General features: G+C 38.7%; 1 protein-coding gene across 1 annotated transcript in view; it reads left to right on the top strand.

The window, feature by feature from the left end:
• Nucleotides 1-18,122, top strand: part of PREX2 (phosphatidylinositol-3,4,5-trisphosphate dependent Rac exchange factor 2) — a 338,025-nt gene that overhangs the window by 269,175 nt on the left and 50,728 nt on the right. Inside the window, exons 36-37 of the mRNA XM_062188384.1 lie at nt 9,440-9,506; nt 9,751-9,941. Coding sequence (XP_062044368.1) covers nt 9,440-9,506; nt 9,751-9,941 — 258 coding nt within the window. The remainder of the gene's footprint in view (nt 1-9,439; nt 9,507-9,750; nt 9,942-18,122) is intronic.

The following is an 18,122-nucleotide window of genomic DNA, read 5'->3' as shown; positions in this document are numbered from 1 at the left end:
TGGTGGAAATCTCTGTAGATACCTGTTAGGTCCATTTGGCCTATAGTGTTGATTAACTGTTGTTTCCTTGTTGGTTTTTTTGTCTTGTTGATCTGTCCATTGCTGCAAGTATGGTGTTGAAGTCCCCCATTGCTATTGTATTTCAGTCTATGTCTCATTTTAAATCCATTAAAATTTCTTTTAAATAGCCCAGTGCCCTGTAATTAGGAACATATACATTTATAATAGTCACATCTTCCTGTTGAATTGATCCTTTAATCTTCACATAGTGCCCTTCTTTGTCTCTTTTAATAGTTTTTTTTTTCTTAAAGTCTATTTTTTCTGATATTAGGATGGCTACACTAGCTCCTTTTTGGTTACTGTTAGCATGAAATATTTTTTTCCATCCTTTCTCTTTCGATCTGCGTGCATATTTGTTGTTGAGATTGTTTCTTGTAGGCAGCAAATAGATGGGTTTTCTTTTTTAGTCCATTCAGCCAGTATGTGTATTTTAGTTGGAGAGTTGAGACCATTTACATTCAGGGTGACTCTTGTTAAGTAATGACTTTGCCCTGCTGTATTTCCATTAATAGTACTCATTTTTTACTTTGGGTTTCCTTCATACTTTTACTGGTCAATTTTCTTCTTTTACCTCTTTTGTAATGATGTTCCTATTTCTGTTTTTCTATGTGAGTATATCCTTGAGCATCTTTTGTAGGGGTGAGCAGGTATTTACAAATTTTTTCAATTTCTGTTTGTTATGGAAAAATCTTTATTTCACCTGCATTTATAAATGAGAGCTTTGCAGGGCAGGGTTCAGTATTCTGGGTTGACAGTTTTTTTCTCTCTCTCTCTCTTTTTTTTTTTTTTTTTTTTTGACAGGCAGAGTGGACAGTAGAGGGAGACAGAGAGAAAGGTCTTCCTTGTTGCCGTTGGTTCACCCTCCAATGGCCACCGCGGTAGGCACGCTGCGGCCGGCACACCGTGCTGATCTGATGGCAGGAGCCAGGTGCTTCTCCTGGTCTCCCATGGGGTGCAGGGCCCAAGAACTTGGGCCATCCTCCACTGCACTCCCGGGCCATAGCAGAGAGCTGGCCTGGAAGAGGGGCAACCGGGACAGGATCAGTGCCCCGACTGGGACTAGAACCCGGTGTGCTGGCGCCACAAGGCGGAGGATTAGCCTACTGAGCCGCGGCGCCAGCCTAGTTTTTTTCTCTTAAGAAGTGGAATATATCTTTCCATTCTCTCCTTACCTGTAGGGATTCTAATGTGAAGTCTGCTGTGAGGCTATTTGCGGTTCCTCTGAATGTAACCTGGCATTTCTCTCATGCACACTTTATGATCTTTTCTTCATGTTTTACTGTGGGGAGTTCTACTACAATGTGTCATGGTGAAAATCTTTTCTGATCTTGTATATTGGGAGTTCTGTGTACTTCCTGTGCTTGAATGTCTCTTTCTTTCTCCAAATTGGGGAAATTTTCCAGTATTATTTCATTAAAAAGGCCTTATAATCCTTCTCTCTTTCCACACCTTCAGGAACTCCTAAAACCCATATGTTGAGTAATTTGATAGTATCTTGTAGATTTCCAACAGTGTTTTATAGTTTTCTAATTTTTTTTTGTCTGACTATAAAATTTCCAGAAATTTTTCTTCTAGTTCTGATATTCTTTCTTCTGTAACCCTCCCTGTTTTTGATACTTCCCACTGCATTTTTATTTGATCTATTGAATTCTTCTCTTCTAGTATTTCATTCTGATTTCCCTTTAATATCTCAATTACATGGGAAAAATTTTCATTTAGTAAATGAATTTGCTTCTGATTGCTTCTATGTAATCTGATGATTAATTCTCTAAATTCTCTTCTGTTGTTTCCTCAATCTCTTCATCTTCATCTTCTACCATTGAAGTGTTGTAGTGTTCCTTTGAGGGGCTCATAGGATCTTCCTTATTTCTTATTTAAGTTTCTTTCCTTGTTTTTTGTGTTTGTGTATTTTTTTATCTTTTTTGTTTTTTTAGATTTTCTCTTTGATTTGTGTCTTTGTAGTTTAGTGGGACATCTACTTTTGGTGAGTACCAAGAGGTGTGTGCTGGATGTGGCCTGGTGCTCTGTTTAGTATTCCAAGGTGGAGCAAATATCCAAGGTAAAACTCCTGTGGGGCTTTGTAGCTCTCCTCTGGTTATCTGGATGGAGGAAGGTATTCATTTCTGTTGGTGGGAACTGCCCTTCTCCTCACAGCTGCAGAACGCCTCAGTGTTAGTCCCTGATGTGTTCAGCATTAGTTTTCACTGCTAAATGTGAAGGCTCCTGTGAACACAGTTCCCTCTATTATAAGCTGCAACAGGTCTGTATGTCGGGAGCTGTTGTATGGAGCCCCCACCTAGTGCAGCCTGGCTCACTTCCCAGGGGTGCTGGGGGAGGGTACAAACTCTGATAGGTGGGGCTTCCCCTTGCTGTACAACTTGTGTGGTGAGGGAAGAAACTGTGAATTGTTGTGGCCCTCATTTCTGAGTGGGTGTGAGGTGAGGTGATCCCCGCTACTGCTGGGTGCGCCTTGGAAGCAAGGGCAGCAGCCACCTGCTTTTGTCCAAAAGTGAAAACAAACAAAGGATCAAAATGGTTTCCCCCAGCTGGAAGCAAGTCCCTGCAGGGTGGGAGGAGGGGGGAAGGGGAGAGAGGTTCCTGACCTCCCAATTTGTGCCTTTATTGTTTTTTCCTGCAAGGAAAAGCAGTTCACCAAGCTCTCCCTCCTACTGCTATCCACAGCTCTGTGGACCCGCAGATTTTCAGTCACCTTGTCCACCGGGGGCTGGCACTCACCTCCCAGGGTCCAAGTCTCCAGGTTTTTTTTTTTGTTGTTGTTGTTGTTGTTGTTTGTTTGTTTGTTTTTACTCTTTCACGTGTACCTGGACTGTCTCTGCTGTTCTTGTTGGGTTTCTCGCTGGGAATTTTCCATGGTTTTATCTCAGGCTTGTATTTTCTCCCCTTTTTAAATAATAATTTTGCCCCACATGATTCAGATCATCCTGTCGCTATTCCTCCATTTTCCTCATTCTATTTACTTCTTTATTCAACCAAAATATACTGAACACTCAGTGTGTTCTCAGAACTATGTAAGGTAATGGGATAACAAGACTCAACTGCGTTGTCTATATGTGAGGTGCTTATAGTTTAGTGGGGAGAGAAACATATGAACAAATCATTAAGACACAAAGCAGTAGGTCCTTACATTAAAGAATGTCAGGCAGGGTACTGAGGTGTTGGGAAGAACCTTTGACAATAGAGAGACTGAGAAAGTAGATGACATTGAAGACGAATCTTGATAACTGAATAATGCTAATAACTCACCCCCAGTGACTTGCCCTGTGTAGGCGCTGTACTTTAGGGCCTTGAATTTTGCCAAGTAAAGGAAATTATGTTTATTTTAATGTGCTCTCAAATGGAGTGGGACAGCCATGTCACTCTATCATTTCTTGGTGGAGTCATTTGTAGACAAAATGGTGCTAATTTGAGGCTTACAAGAAACCCTGAGAATGTTTTTCTTGATTATAGTTGTCTCTCACTGGAGGCATTGTAAGACACCCTTACCCCTCTCTCATTTTAAGCTCTGATGAGTGTTAAATGCTTTCCTTTAAGTATTATGGTTCAACATTAACTGAGCTAATATTTCTGAACTTAAGGAGAATTGTTTCTGTATGCAAAGATTTCTTTTTAAAATGAGCATAATGATTATCTTATCTATCTTGAAAATTAATATCTTCATATATTTCTTTATCTCTATTAGCCACATATATTTACTTGCTTTATAGTGTGGTAAATGCAGTTCATTCTTTCTAGCACTCATGAAATAAAATTCAATTCAGTTTGGTACTACAGCAAGTATTAGACACAGGCTGTGGGTACTACACTGCCTTTTGAGAGTACAATTTTTTAAAAAAGGTTCTCTGCTCACTGAGATTACAGTTTAGCACAAGCAACAGAATAAGTGCAATTCAGGTTAACAGATTAGATCAATTTATTTCAGTAGAGAAATGATCAAATAGATGTCATATTTGAGCCAGGGTTTGAAGGAAAAATAGAATTTTTCCCAGAAGTGGAAGATGAGAGAGAATTTGAAGCAGAAGAGAAGAATATGCAGTTGCTGCAGGAGCTTAAATGTGGATGGTGCATTGCGGGGATCAGGCATGAACATGGCAGGGCGCAGTGCTGAGAGGTGGGATTGGAGGTCTGCTGGTAGATAATTAGGAAGAACCTCAAGTGCTGGACACTGTGAAGAAATGTAAATGATTTAAGGCAAAGTTATGAAATGATGATATTTATGCCTGTATGATGCTAAAGATCATTTTGAAAGCAGATAAATGAGGTATATACAGAAAGGTGTGAAAAAGGAATAGACTTGTCAATTTACTTGTAATAATATCATTAGGACATCTATGAATAAAAATTTATTCTTTGGTATGATGCCAAACTGTATTGATACTTAATTATCAAACATTAATGCTACTTGACTTTAATGTTTTTTTCTGGAGTATAGGAAGATATGTTTTATATGGTATAGTTAAAGTGCATTATTTGGAAAGGCTATCTATAAAGGATTTGACCCTTGTTCTGTGCAGTTCCACAGAGATTTTGTCCATAATGACAGGTGTTGGTATTGCCATTGGAATATAGATTTAGATGTTGTATTTTAACAGGAGATGGCATCCATGGTGCTGTGTACACAATTGCAGGTGCAGAAAAAGGATTATTACCCCAGCAGACTCAGACAAGGAAGAGCAGAAACCAATGTGGAATACAAGACCATCTAGAAATAACAGAATAGGATTTTAATCCAGCCCTGTCACTGCTTGAAGGTCCTCATTAAAAGAAAAGAGTGAAATGAGATTATCTACAGCAGTGGAGCATAGTGCATAGGTCTTCACACTCTGCTACCTCAGACAGCATAATTACACCTACAGAGCATTTTTTTAAGCCACAGAGATATTTTTATTTATATGGGAAAGTCTTGCTCTCTATGGTCACACAGATTGTCTTACCCTGTTAACCTTCTAGCAGTTTTATTTTTTCAGCACACAAGTAGAAATGAAGCTGATAATTGATATTAGTCAGTTCTATGACACTATAACCTTAGGTTCTTCATTTACGACAGACAAAATATATCCAGAAAAATTCAAGGTTGTCTCATATACACTTCGTGTAATGTCATGTAAAACGTATTCCAGAGAGGTAAGGGCTAATGCTTATGGCCATGAAGGGTAGATGGTTGGAGGTTAACATTACCTCCCTTCCCATTCATCTTATATTTTCAGGCCTATATGGCCACAGATTGAAACTGTGCTTATTTTCATTTATTCAAGAAACCAGTGTCTTCTAATGACATTTTCTATAGATTTATAGATTTTTCCTACTTATTATGGCAGTCAATATAGTTTCAATAATAATATTCATGAGATACCCAGTCACATCTGAAGTCAACTGGCATACCATGGTTATGATGATATATTTAATCATGTCTATGAATAGTATACATGTTTGGCCAAATACTGTTGCCTTTCCTTTTTGAAGAGCAATGGATAAAATCCAAACTGCTTGTAAATTATACAAAAGCAACCTGATAAAATTCAGAATTTTTTTGGGAAGAGACACAATATTCAGAGTTTATAAATGTATGGCCAAATGAAACATTTCCATAAATGACTATAGATATAGAGATGATCTCATAAGAGAAAATCTGGAGAAAAATCAAGAATGTAACAAAGATCTGGGCTAATCTATTGACAAAAAAAACAGAAGCTCTTATGCCTTAATCATTTCTTATAGAAACTGAGAATCCTCCAACGTGCCTAGAAAAATGGGGAAAAATTTTTCCGAATGAATTTAACATTTATGTATGTTCTATGTCAAAATGAATTACTTGAAGTGTTTTAAATTAGGCTGTTGCATTGCTTCTCCTTATTTGAAAAATCAGTCCTCATTGGATTACCAGCCAAGTCCATTGAGCTTAGAAACACATTATTTTTCCACTTGAGGCGACATTTTCCTAATTCTTAAATTGCTGTGTTAACTTATATAACTTTGCATAGACTAATCTTGGTGTTTCCCAAATTTTTTTTCCTTCTCTTATAACAAAAATCAATTCCCTGTTTATATTACCATAGCTTGGTCATAAATTTTAAAGGCTTCTTTCCATTTCTAGGTTCTCTTGCAACTTTGAATTCCCTAAATTTTCCTACTTTATTAGTCATCTATTTCTTCCTATTTGTTCTTGTTTATTTATTTACTTTTACTGGTAGCTAAGTAGTTGTTTTCTAGTGCTTCTTTACTGCTTGACAGGTTAATTTAAGTTTTAGGGTAGTATTTAATTTCCTCACAGTATGGACCCATCCTACTCATCCAACATTCTTTCTCTCTACCTTGAAAGAACTCATTCTTCAGTCAAATCGTTCCATCCCTTCCATACTTGCTCATTTATGTATAGCATTGCCTCCTCTGGAAGTGTTGTTTTCTCATTTTGAACTCTCGGAACCCTATCCATCCAGCCATCCATCCCTCTGTCAATCTATCCAACTTCAGCCCTGATGCCACATTCTTATGTGGCTTTCTTTCTAATACCCAGGAAGTGTTTGCACCTTTTAATTTACCTATTATTTTCTACCTTTCATTATCCATACCTGTCTACTTGTCTTAGTTATTAAATGGCATATAACAAATGCCAGGATTAGTTTCACTACAGTTACTTGACTTGAATATACTCATATCTATAACACTGTTTTAACTTATGATAGTGCTACCACTCTTACTGGTATGTTATTCTCTGGGTACAAAGTAAAAAACAGTATCATAATACATTCGTTTTACATGGTGGAATTAATTTACAAAATTTTGACAGTGAAGGCTGGTGAGTGTCAGCATGGAAGGAAAGCTACTGTTCAGCCTCACAGAAAATAGCAGCAGCACTTTCAAAATGGCCTTAATGAGATTTTCTGTATTCAGACAAAGGACGATGACTTCATTCTTACTAACCTCAGAAGCGTAATAAACTATCGTCAGTTTTGGCATTAACCCAATTTTGCCATTACCTTTTCCCATAAAATTTGATTAAGGAGCATTGCTAGACTTTTGTAATTAAGGATAGTGCACTAGAAATTTATTTCCTGTCTACAGTTTGTCGTATTCTGAAAGACAGTGAAGTTCTGTGAATATTTATAAACTTGTGGCTGCTAACATCTGGCTGAACCACTTTTTTTTTCTAATGAGATATACCTAAAATGAGTCGCAACCTCAAATCCAAGTTCTTGTTTTAACAAACAATTCATTTTGAAAATTTTTGGCTATTTTTCTTACATAGGAGTATCAAAGTGGCTATATTCTCTGGTTATTTTCTTTGTATTTTATCAGAGCATAGGTTTATCTTACAATATTTTGTTGCTTTACCACAACTTCTGAATTAACAACCATTAATCCATGGCACAAGCCTGGTTAAGTCTATGTATTTGACTCTGAATTTGTAGTAAGCCTTTATCTACGAGGAGTTTTTTGAATGGCTTGTTTATATCATTGGATTTTTTTTTTTCTATTTTAGTTCTGCTATACAGAATTCAGAAAAGATGAGATTGTTTTTTAAATAAAGTTTCACTTGATATGGGCTATGTTTTAACCTGTAAAAGTTATTCTAATTCATTCTGTTTCTGCATCAAATTTTTCTCTTTAAAGATTTTTCCCTTATTGAGTTGAATATTTGTGTCAAGTCAATTTAAGTGAATATAGCAAAATCAGAACAATGTGATCTAAACTGCTCTTAACTGACTGAATCAGTAAGATTTTTTTTTATAGAACATTTCTTTCACAAAGAAGGAAACACTCTGTACAGCAGCTGGCCTGGCAGGTTTCTTTCCTTAGTGGTGCTCATGATCTGTGGGCTCCTTGTACAAAATATTTTTCTTCCCAGTTGATTCAAGGTCTAGAAGAGTTGTAATCTCTACATTGAGTGTACCTGGTTAAGCCATTTAAATGACAGTCTTGTTGTCTTTAAGCTATTCTTTTCTTTTTGGTCCCAACTTCTGTTTGTGCACAGGTAATGGAATTAGATATGTTGAAATATCTAATCTGATTTTCACTTCTTAACATGTATCACAAAATGTTTTAGACAGCACAGGAGAAATCAGGGGATCCTGTACCTTAATTTTATTCCTCAGTACGTCTAAAATCCTCCAATAGATACTTTATCATGTGTGCACTCCAACAACAGTCAAAATTGCTTATGGAGTCCTGCATCCTTATCACAGCATTGAGAACTTCCTGTGCATTAATTTAGTCCTCACCATTGTGCTGTGTATAATAGACCACAGCACTATCAATTTTAAAAATGAAGACACTGGGACTGTTACTGTGTAATGCAGGCATCCCAAACTGGAGTCCGAGTTTGAGTCTCAGCTGCTCCACTTCAGATCCAGCTCACCTCCAGTACATCTGGGAAGGTCGTGGAAGATAACCGAAGTACTTAGGCCCCTGCTACCCATGTAGGAGAGTAGGATGGAGCTCCTGGTCCTGGTTTGACCTGGCCCAGTACTAACTGTTAAGACCATTTGGGGAGTGAACCAACAGATAGAGTCTTCCACTCTCTTTCCCTCTCTCTTACATTTTGCCTTTCAAGTAAACATGTAAATAAATCTTTTAAAAAATAAAATTAGTCCAAGCATTTGTTTTATAACCTTGCATTTTCACAGTAAATGAAAACTGTATTCTCCAATAGTCATAAAAAAGGTTCTTCAACTTTTATAGTAATATTACAAATACCACTATGTGCTGTGTACATTTATAAGCATTTTATCTGCACTAATTTGCTCTTGGTGACTTTATGAAACAAGAGTTAATTACAAATGAGAAAATTGAGCACAGACAAATGAAACCTCTGAGGCTATACTATATGCAGTGGAGCTGGAGGTAAATTTATTCATTTTTCTTTAATATGTGGGCTGTAGGGCTATTTCTGTGCAGCACCAGCCATTGTAGTGTTCATTGCTTTTTTTTAATTCATTGGTCTTTAAAAGAAACTGAGTAGGGGCCAGTGTGTGGCATACTAGACTAAGCCTCTGCCTGTGGCACCAACATCCCATATGGGTGCCAGTTCGTGTCCTCGCTGTTCCTCTTCTGATCCAGCTCTCTGCTAATAGCCTGGGAAATCAGTGGAATATTGCCCAAGTGCATGGGCACCTACAGCTTCGTGGGAGAACTGGGGAAGCTCCAGGCTTCAGATCAGCTCAGCTCTGGCCATTGTGGCCATGTGGGGAGTGAACCAGTGGGTAGAAGATCTTTCTCTCTTTTCTCTCCCTCTCTCTGTAGCTCTGCCTCTCAGATAAATGAATAACATCTTTTTTAAAAAAAGCTTAAAACTTGAATGTTTTCATTAATCTTAAGTTTTTCCTAACAAAAAATAATGGCTTCTATGGATTCTTTCTTACAGGGCGTTCTACTTGGACAAGTCAAATTCACCATCCAACTCTACATCCAAAGCTGCCTATGTAGATAAGGTAAAAAAAAAAAAGATCATGTTTATTGATGCTTTATTATTTACATATCTCCCTTTCATTTGTCTGCTGTTATTTTTGAGCAATGCATACATATTATACATATTTATAGTTTCCAGTTCTTTTACCTCCATAGCAAAATATTTTAGACTCTTCATTAAAAAGCTTAACAGCTGTGAATTGTATCCCATCTAAAGGGATTTCTACTAAACATGTTGAGCTTTATGTTTATCACTTTTTTCTGCAGCTAATGAGGCCTCTCAATGCTCTGGATGAACTTTATCGACTGGTTGCCTCATTCATCAGATCCAAACGCACAGCTGCCTGTGCGAACACAGCTTGCAGTGCCTCTGGAGTTGGACTGCTCTCAGTGGCTTCGGAGCTGTGCGACAGGCTCGGAGCCTGCCACGTCATCATGTGCAGCAGTGGTGTGCATCGGTATGTGAACTCCCCTGCCCTCCTGGCTGCTTTGTCATACTGCATTTCAGGTCGTGGTTCTGACTCCAGGAAATTAAAACTGGAAGCACTCAGAGAATTCAGATGTTTGCTGGTTTTAGTTCTTGTATTTTCAGGGACCATTAGTTTATGCAAATAAAGGCAATCCCTTTTTTTTTTTTTTTTTTTTTTTGACAGGCAGAGTGGATAGTGAGAGAGAGAGACAGAAAGGTCTTCCTTTTTGCCGTTGGTTCACCCTCCAATGGCCACTGCGGCCAGCGCATCGTGCTGATCCGAAGCCAGGAGCCAGGTGCTTTTTCCTGGTCTCCCATGCGGGTGCAGGACCCAAGGACTTGGGCCATCCTCCACTGCCTTCCCGGGCCATAGCAGAGAGCTGGCCTGGAAGAGGGGCAACCGGGATAGAATCCAGCGCCCCAACCGGGACTAGAACCCGGTGTGCCGGCGCTGCAAGGCGGAGGATTAGCCTGTTAAGCCACAGCGCCGGCCGGCAATCCCATATTTATATGACGGTGGCCTAGAATCTTATGCCCTTGCATTGCTATGTATTTGTACAAAACTCTACATCCATTTTATTTACTATAGGTATTTTCTTGATAGGAACTGATTCAACTAACTCAACCAGACTTTCAGTGCACTTAATAGACAATTTAATATTCAGTGGTTCAGATCCCTACAGCCCACATATTCAGAGGTAGATGCTGTCTGTGGGCTGCTGCTGCAGCCTCTTCCTCTGAGAATAGTGATGGTGCAGGAGCTCACACATTGTGATTTTCTTGAGAATGCATGAGCACATTTCCAATGGGCCTCATTCAGAGTTTGTCACAGGCATCTGTGCTCTGTCTGTAGTCGCCAAGGAAAGTGTCTGAATTTGTGCAGCTACATCAGACTCATCAGACTTGAAGTCTGAGTGGGAATCCCCAGTGCAAGCCCCTCATCATAATCATCTGCCCCCCTTCTGTCACCTGTGCATTTTCACAAGAAATGGAAGCCATGTAGATGTAATTTTAGTCTTCATTTTAACCTAAGCAGGAAGCCAGTGACACAAGACACGGCCCCTTCTTAGTACTAAGCCAGTTAGATTGTAAGGATGGTGTTTACTTATTTTCTCAAAGGGACTCGGTAGTTAATGCATGCAGAGGACTGCGGTTACAGCTGTAAAAGGTGCTGTGAGCTCTCATAGCAGACATCCGTGTGCAAGTCTTAAAATGTGAACAGCAAATAATAAAAATATTAACAAAATGGCAATAAAAACAGGACAAAAGAACATAAGATATAAAAACAATGATAAAAATTAAAAATACTAGGATTCAAGAAAGTGCAAATGATTTAGCAAAGATATAGCTAAAAATCAGGTTCATAATGAAAATAGTAAAACATAATATACCAATAACATAATAATAAAAAATGGCACACACACATAACACTAGAGAACAAGAAAGTCGAAATAACTGGGGAAGCTAGAGATAAAGAATAAGATTTGGTGGGAAACAGATACTGAGATGATTTGACCTAAGAACTTGCAAAGGAGGTGATACTGGAATTGGATTTTTTTTTAAGATTTATTTATTTGTTTTTTATTTATTTATTTATTTATTTATTTATTTATTTTTATTTCATAAATGTGAATTTGATGAATCAGGTTGTAGCAGTAGAAAGGGGAGAATGACCATTCAAGACCACAGCCTCTCATCTGCACAATTCCATTTTAACTTGGTATTGCCACCTTCGGCTTGCAAGCCCTATACAACACAGTGTTGCACGTGAAAAGTGACAGGACTATTTCTGTGAAAGCAACGTCAAGATATTTGTGACTGGCAAAATGTACAGAATTCCCCTTCTCCTTTATTTTATTGCTGTGTGCTTTGCACTCTGTCACAGACTTGTTAAGAGCTTAATTGGAAAATATCTTCTACAACTGTATGAGTCAAACATTATTTTATAACGTAATTTACTTCTGATAAAATCATGTTCACTCAATCATTCATTCAGTCAGAAAATGTGCATTGAGCACCATTACATTCCAGTACTGTTCAGGTTGCTGAAAACACTGCCTTGAAAGGATAAAGTCTCTGTTCTCATAGAATGCATTGGTTTGGGGGAAAGTAGATGATAAAGTAAACAAATTATGTAATGTGGCAGATGGAATAAATATAAGAAGTCAAAGGAAGAGAAGGTGATGGTATATGAAAAAGTGGCACACTTTCCAAGAGAGCCATTTCATTAGATCCGGGTGAAGAGTGTATCATGCAAATGTCTCAGAGCAATGTCTCCTGACCATGGACTTGGTCAGGACTTGGTAGTCAGCAGTACAACTCGCCTTGGGTTGGGAGCGTGCCTACTGCATCTGAGCATGCCTACTGTGTGCAAGAAGCAATGAGTCTGCTGTGGCCTTAACAAAATGGCATCACCTTGACTGGGTATACTGGGACAACCAAGGGCACGAGTTAGACTTTGAACTTATAAGCATATGCTCTTAACTCCACACTCAACTCAATCAAAGCTTAATGTAATCAGCCACATTAATGTAATTGATTGATATGATTAAAGCTGTCATGTAATCCTAGAGACCATGACCCAGTTGTCCAAATTTTTCTTTCAGTTGTTTCATGAGCAATTTTAGAATTTAACATGTACTGAATAAGAGAAACAGATCAGTTTTCTGCAACTATGGCATAATTTCTGTATTCATTGATTGGTTTGTTAGAGTCACAAGTAACATTGAAGTTTTGGAATAGTTTGATTTTCCTTATTTCTACAAACAAAATAATTCTATCTTTAGTCAGTTCATTTCAGGAGACATTTACTAAACTGTAGGCATGCAAAAATAGACACTGAATTTAAGGCTAAAACCCTGTGAAAATTGTAATTGTATTTTCCTGTTAGGCAGAATAAACTGAGAGTTTGACACAATCCTTAATTTTTCAGTGGAGACTATACTTAGATTTTTCACGATGATAAAATGTGTGCTAATTTATATTGGAATCCAGAATGCCACAGAAGGCTGTTCCTAAAATAATCCTTTAGTAATTCTAATTCTGACAGCTAGAGAGGAGCCCAAGCAGCTCCACACCTGCACGAAACATTAAACATGCGGGTTTACCGGCAGGTTCTGACAGAGGGCAGAAATTCACAGTGTGAATTAGAATAAATATTACACGAGCTATTTTTATCATTAACTTTTAAAATCAAGGTGAGAGCCAACAATATGCTCTCCACATTAGACAGTCAGATCTCTGCCTTTTCTGGTTTTATTGAGCAAAACCAGCAGATCTAAAATACTTTTAATGTATTGAATTATACCGCATACTTTGGTATTAAAGGAAAGAATGTGGTTTTTTGGAATGAAAAGGCAGATTTAATTAGCATTAACGTCTAGATGCTTTAATGCCAACTGAATCAGATGCCAAGACTGCACACAACAATGAATATGAGATTAGTATGAATAGAATCCAGGATGAATTATTAAAATCTTCTAGCATTTTGCTTGGCCTCATTTTTATCAAATTCCCTCTCATAGGTAATCCTTTGTGTGCATTACAAGTCTTCTGATGAACTTGCCTGTCTGTACTCGTAAGCCATCCACTTAGGTTCAGCATCTCCATTGCCACTGAACAGTGGAAAAGAATAGGACTGTTTCTTTTTAAGATCAGGTTTTTGATTTGCATGCAATATAAACAAGATCAAAAGGGAGTTTAGTAATGGAAAACTTCCCAGTATTTTCTGCGACCATTTTGCTTCATCTCTCACAACTCTGTCTAACAACATATATCTAAACAGCATCTTCTTGTTCTAGATTAGTGTCTTAGATTGCTTGTACTGTTAAACAAAGTACCTGACACTGAGTAATTTATCAAGTCCAGGGATTTGTTTTCTCATGGTTCCAGAGGTGGGAAAGACCAAAGTCAAGGGGCTTGCAGGTTTGATGTTTGTTAAAGATCCTGTCTCTACTTCCAAGATGGACCTTGAACGTTGTGTCCTCACATGTTGGGAAAGACAAGGAGCAGATGGAGGCAGGCAGCTCCTTTGAGACTCTTTGTGACTTAGTCATCTGCAGAAGGCCCCATGACTTAATACTATCACACTGAAGATTCAGTTTCAAAATGAGTTTTGGAGGCTACATTCTGACCATAGCATATGGTTTCGTAATCTGCCTTATGCTCATAGCAATATATACTTATTTTCCAAATGTGCACCTAGACTTTGAATGCACTCCCCAAGTTCATGTATCGGAAACATCCCATTGCCATAGTGTTGGGAGGTATGGCCCATGGAGAGGTGAAGAAATCGTGATGAGTGGCATTATTGCCAGAATGGGTTATTCTGAGTTCAACCCTCTCTTGCTCTTTGTTCTTGAACTCTCTTGCCTCTCTGCCTTCTGTCTCATGACAGAACAAATGCTGGCCACTTGACCTTGGACTTCATAACCTCCAAACCTATATGAAATACATTCTGTTCTTTACAAATATCTAGTAAAAAGGATTCTGTAAACAGCGGCACAAAATAGACTCAGGCATTTTTTCTCGTCACTTTTCATTGCTATATAATATTCCAGAGAGCTGGTATAGCATAATCTTTGAACTCATAGTTCAGTATTTCCTTCTCAGTTGTACAAAATGCCAACATTGAGGCATCTTTCTATATATTGCTGTTCTAATTTGAGGGCTTTTTAAAGTGTGCCCTTTGTAACTATTTTTTTAAAGATTCTTATTTGAAAGGCAGACACACAGAGAGACAGACAGACAGAAATAGTCCATTCACTAGTTGACTTCCTAAATGCTCACAGCAGCCAAGGCTGGGTCAGGTCAAAGCCAGGAACCTGGGACTCCTTCCAGGTCTCCCATGTGGGTGGCAGGAATCCAAGCACTTGAGCCATCTGCTGTTGCTTCCCAGTGTGCACAGTAGCAGGAAGCTGGAATCCTAAGTGGAGTCTGGAAACCAACTCGTTCCCTCTGATACCGGGTGCAGGCATCTCAAGTGGCATCTTAATTGCTATACCTAACACACATCCCAGATGTCAGATTTACTTTCAGTTAGGCTAAATGAAGTAATTAAAACTACAACAACAAGAACCCTCCAGATAGAATGACAGTGTGTAAAAGCGTAAGCCTTTTTCATTAATATGTTGCTGTTTAGGTTCCCAAAAGGATTTTCCTCATGTGCACAAAGAGCAGTAAGGTTGATAGTTGTACGGCACTTTCCTGCTTACCTTGTGTGCAGAGGGGGTTAGAATTCATTTAAAAATTGTATTTCTTTGCTAGACATACAGTTGTATTTCAGTGGCACCTTAATTTATACTTCTTTTTTAAAAAAATATTTTATTTATTTGAAAGGCAGAGTTACAGAGAGAGGGAGAGACAGAGTGAGAGGTCTTCCATCTGCTAGTTCACTCCCCAAATGGCTACAATGACTGGGCTGGGCAAGGCCGAAGCCAGGAGCCTGGAGCTTCTTCTGGGTCTCCCATGTGGGTGCAGGTGCCCAAGCACTTGGACCCAGATTGGAAGTGGAGCAGCCAGGACTCAAACTGGTGCCCATATGGTTTACTGGTGCTGCAGGCAATGGCTTAATCCTCAATGCCACAACCCTGTCCCCAATTTATGCTTCTTCACTAGCAAATGAAAGCACTTGGTGTCTTTTAAATATTCTTTTTTACCAAGATTTATGCTACTTTTATAGTGCATATACCTGCTTTGTGGGCAAAGTTATTTTTGCCAAATTGAACCTCTCTAATGTGTTGAATCAGCACTGTAGCTTTTCAAGTTCTCTTTTGTATCCATGCCAGTTATTTGTTGCAGGCAATCAAAAAGCTTGCTGCAGGGGTTTCTGCATTTTTCTTTCATTTCTTACTGTAGCATCCTTCCATTCAGTGTGGCATTTTAATTTGTTTGGTTCTTTATTCTCGCCCCTGCTTAATAGCCAACTGTTTGTAACCAATATAAATCAGTATATTGCAGATGTTATAAAATCCAAGGCATGAGTCTTACTGAGTCCAAAAACAAAGATGCTGTTTTCCTCCCTACTACATTAGTTTATGCTTCTTTAGGCAGTGAAACAAGTGATTAGAAATTTCCAGAGGCTACCTGAAACAATAAAGGATATGTCAAAGAAATTTCTGGTGAGGACAAGAACTCTGGAATCAGTTTTTCTTTCTAAGGTCTTGTTTTCATGGTTTTGTCTTCCTCCCTTCACTATGTATTTTTTACAGTGATTATCAGTGGTGCTAGAGTCTTGGTATGGCTGTGTGGGAGATTTGGTTGCAGGTCTCTTGCTTCTGAACAGCTGTGATGTCTTTGAACCCAGTCACTGGAGAGCTGCACACAGGGGTTACCTTTTGTCTTTGTGCTTTGTTGTGAAGGTGACTCTATTCCAGTAAACAAGGCCCCTGTTCTGTCCCCCAGTGGGGGTGTGTTAGCTCCACCATCAGGAGGTGCATCCTGCATTGGGAGTTCACAAGCACCAAGCTCTAGTTGATTCCATAACCCTACTATGTATAGAACCCCACACAGGTATTAGAAGGCAACAGTCTGTGACGAGGCCAGCCTGTTACCATTGTCAAAACACACAATAGTGATGACCCTCAAGCTGCTTTAATTCTGAGTCATCTCTCCTTCCCTTGCCTTACCAAAAGAAATTTACATGAGGGGGCTTTAAAAAAATCATGTGCATACAGTATAAAAAGATAATGTGGGGCTGAGTGTTTGATGCAGCCGTTAAGCTGACAATTGGGATGCCCACATCTCTAACTAGTGAGCCTGATTGAGTCCCAACTTTGCTCTCCCTCTGTCCTTCTAATATTCAGCCAGTGAGGTAGCAGGTGATGTCTCAAGTTCTTGGGTCCCTGTCACTCACATGGAAATCTGGCTTCAGCCTGGCCCAGTCCTGGCTGTTGTGGGTATTTAAAGAGTGGACCAGAGATTTCTCTCTGTCTGTCTCTATTTCTATCTTTCTGTGTCTTTGCTTTTCTAAGTAAGTAAATAAATAAATAAAATTAAGATAATGTGGGGCTGGCGCTAGAGTGCAGCAGGTTAAAGCCCTGGCCTGAAGCGCCAGCATCCCATATGGGCGCCAGTTCAAGTCCCAGCTGCTCCTCTTCCCATCAAGCTCTCTTATGGCCTGAGATGGCCCAAGTCCTTGGGCCCCCACACCTGCGTGGGAGACCCGGAAGAAGCTCCTGGCTCCGGATCGGCACAGTTGTGGCCATCTGGGGAGTGAACCAGCGGATGGAAGACCTCTCTCTGTAACTCTGTCTTTCAAATAAGTAAAATAAATATTAAAAAAATTTAAGATAATGTGCATTTTCCATGAATATTTTGAAGTTCAAATGGTAGGACCTAAAGTGTGATTATAAGCATTTTTTAAAGAAAGGGAATCCAGGATCTAAAATATAAAAACAGCTAGAAAAAAATATATATTCCTTATTTGGTTAAATTTCAAATGAAGATGAGCAACGTAATAACTCTTGGTTATATATGCAATTGCAAAAGTCTTATTTAGGTCACTATTAATTAGCAAGTTTTAAAACTACTTCTGTTTGAGCTGTTGAAGGACTCTTTCTTTGTAAGGTTGTATTCTGTCATTACTGTGACATGAAAGGACGAATTGACAAATAGGCCCAGATTAGGTAATGCGGAAACTTGTAAAAGTAGAGCATTCAAGGTAACCTGGCTTAGGGAATCAAAGAGTCCCAATGGAGCAGGTGATGAAGCGGCATGTTTTCTTCACGAAGTGGTGAAGGTACATTAAATGAGAGGAGTAGGTTTAAGCTCTGGGGATTTCCGAATGTAGGTTAGACTTTAGATATGGGAGAGAAAAACCTAAAATACTTCAGTAAGCAAACGAAGGTTTTAAATGTATACACGTATTTTTTTGTGTGCAAAAATGTTTGGAGAGATCCAGTAATGAATTTAGAATGACACACTTTAATTTTAAGTTGCTAGAAATATGGCTAAATAGAAAAGAAGAAACATTCCTACTAGCTCATGATCCAGAGGTATTGTGCGTTTCCAATTAAAAAAAAGTCTAAAATTATGCTCTACGCTTTAAAATGTAAAAATCTAATACCTCAACAACGAGGCTCTGAGGGAGAGATATAAAATATAGCCTGATCATGATCAATTGGTGATACTATATTTTCCTAAGTTTAAACCTTCACCACTCTGTTTTTTT

The sequence above is a fragment of the Lepus europaeus genome, chromosome 4 (assembly GCF_033115175.1).
Source record: "Lepus europaeus isolate LE1 chromosome 4, mLepTim1.pri, whole genome shotgun sequence".
Classification (NCBI taxonomy): Eukaryota; Metazoa; Chordata; class Mammalia; order Lagomorpha; family Leporidae; genus Lepus; species Lepus europaeus.
This window is presented reverse-complemented; position numbering and strand designations above follow the sequence as displayed.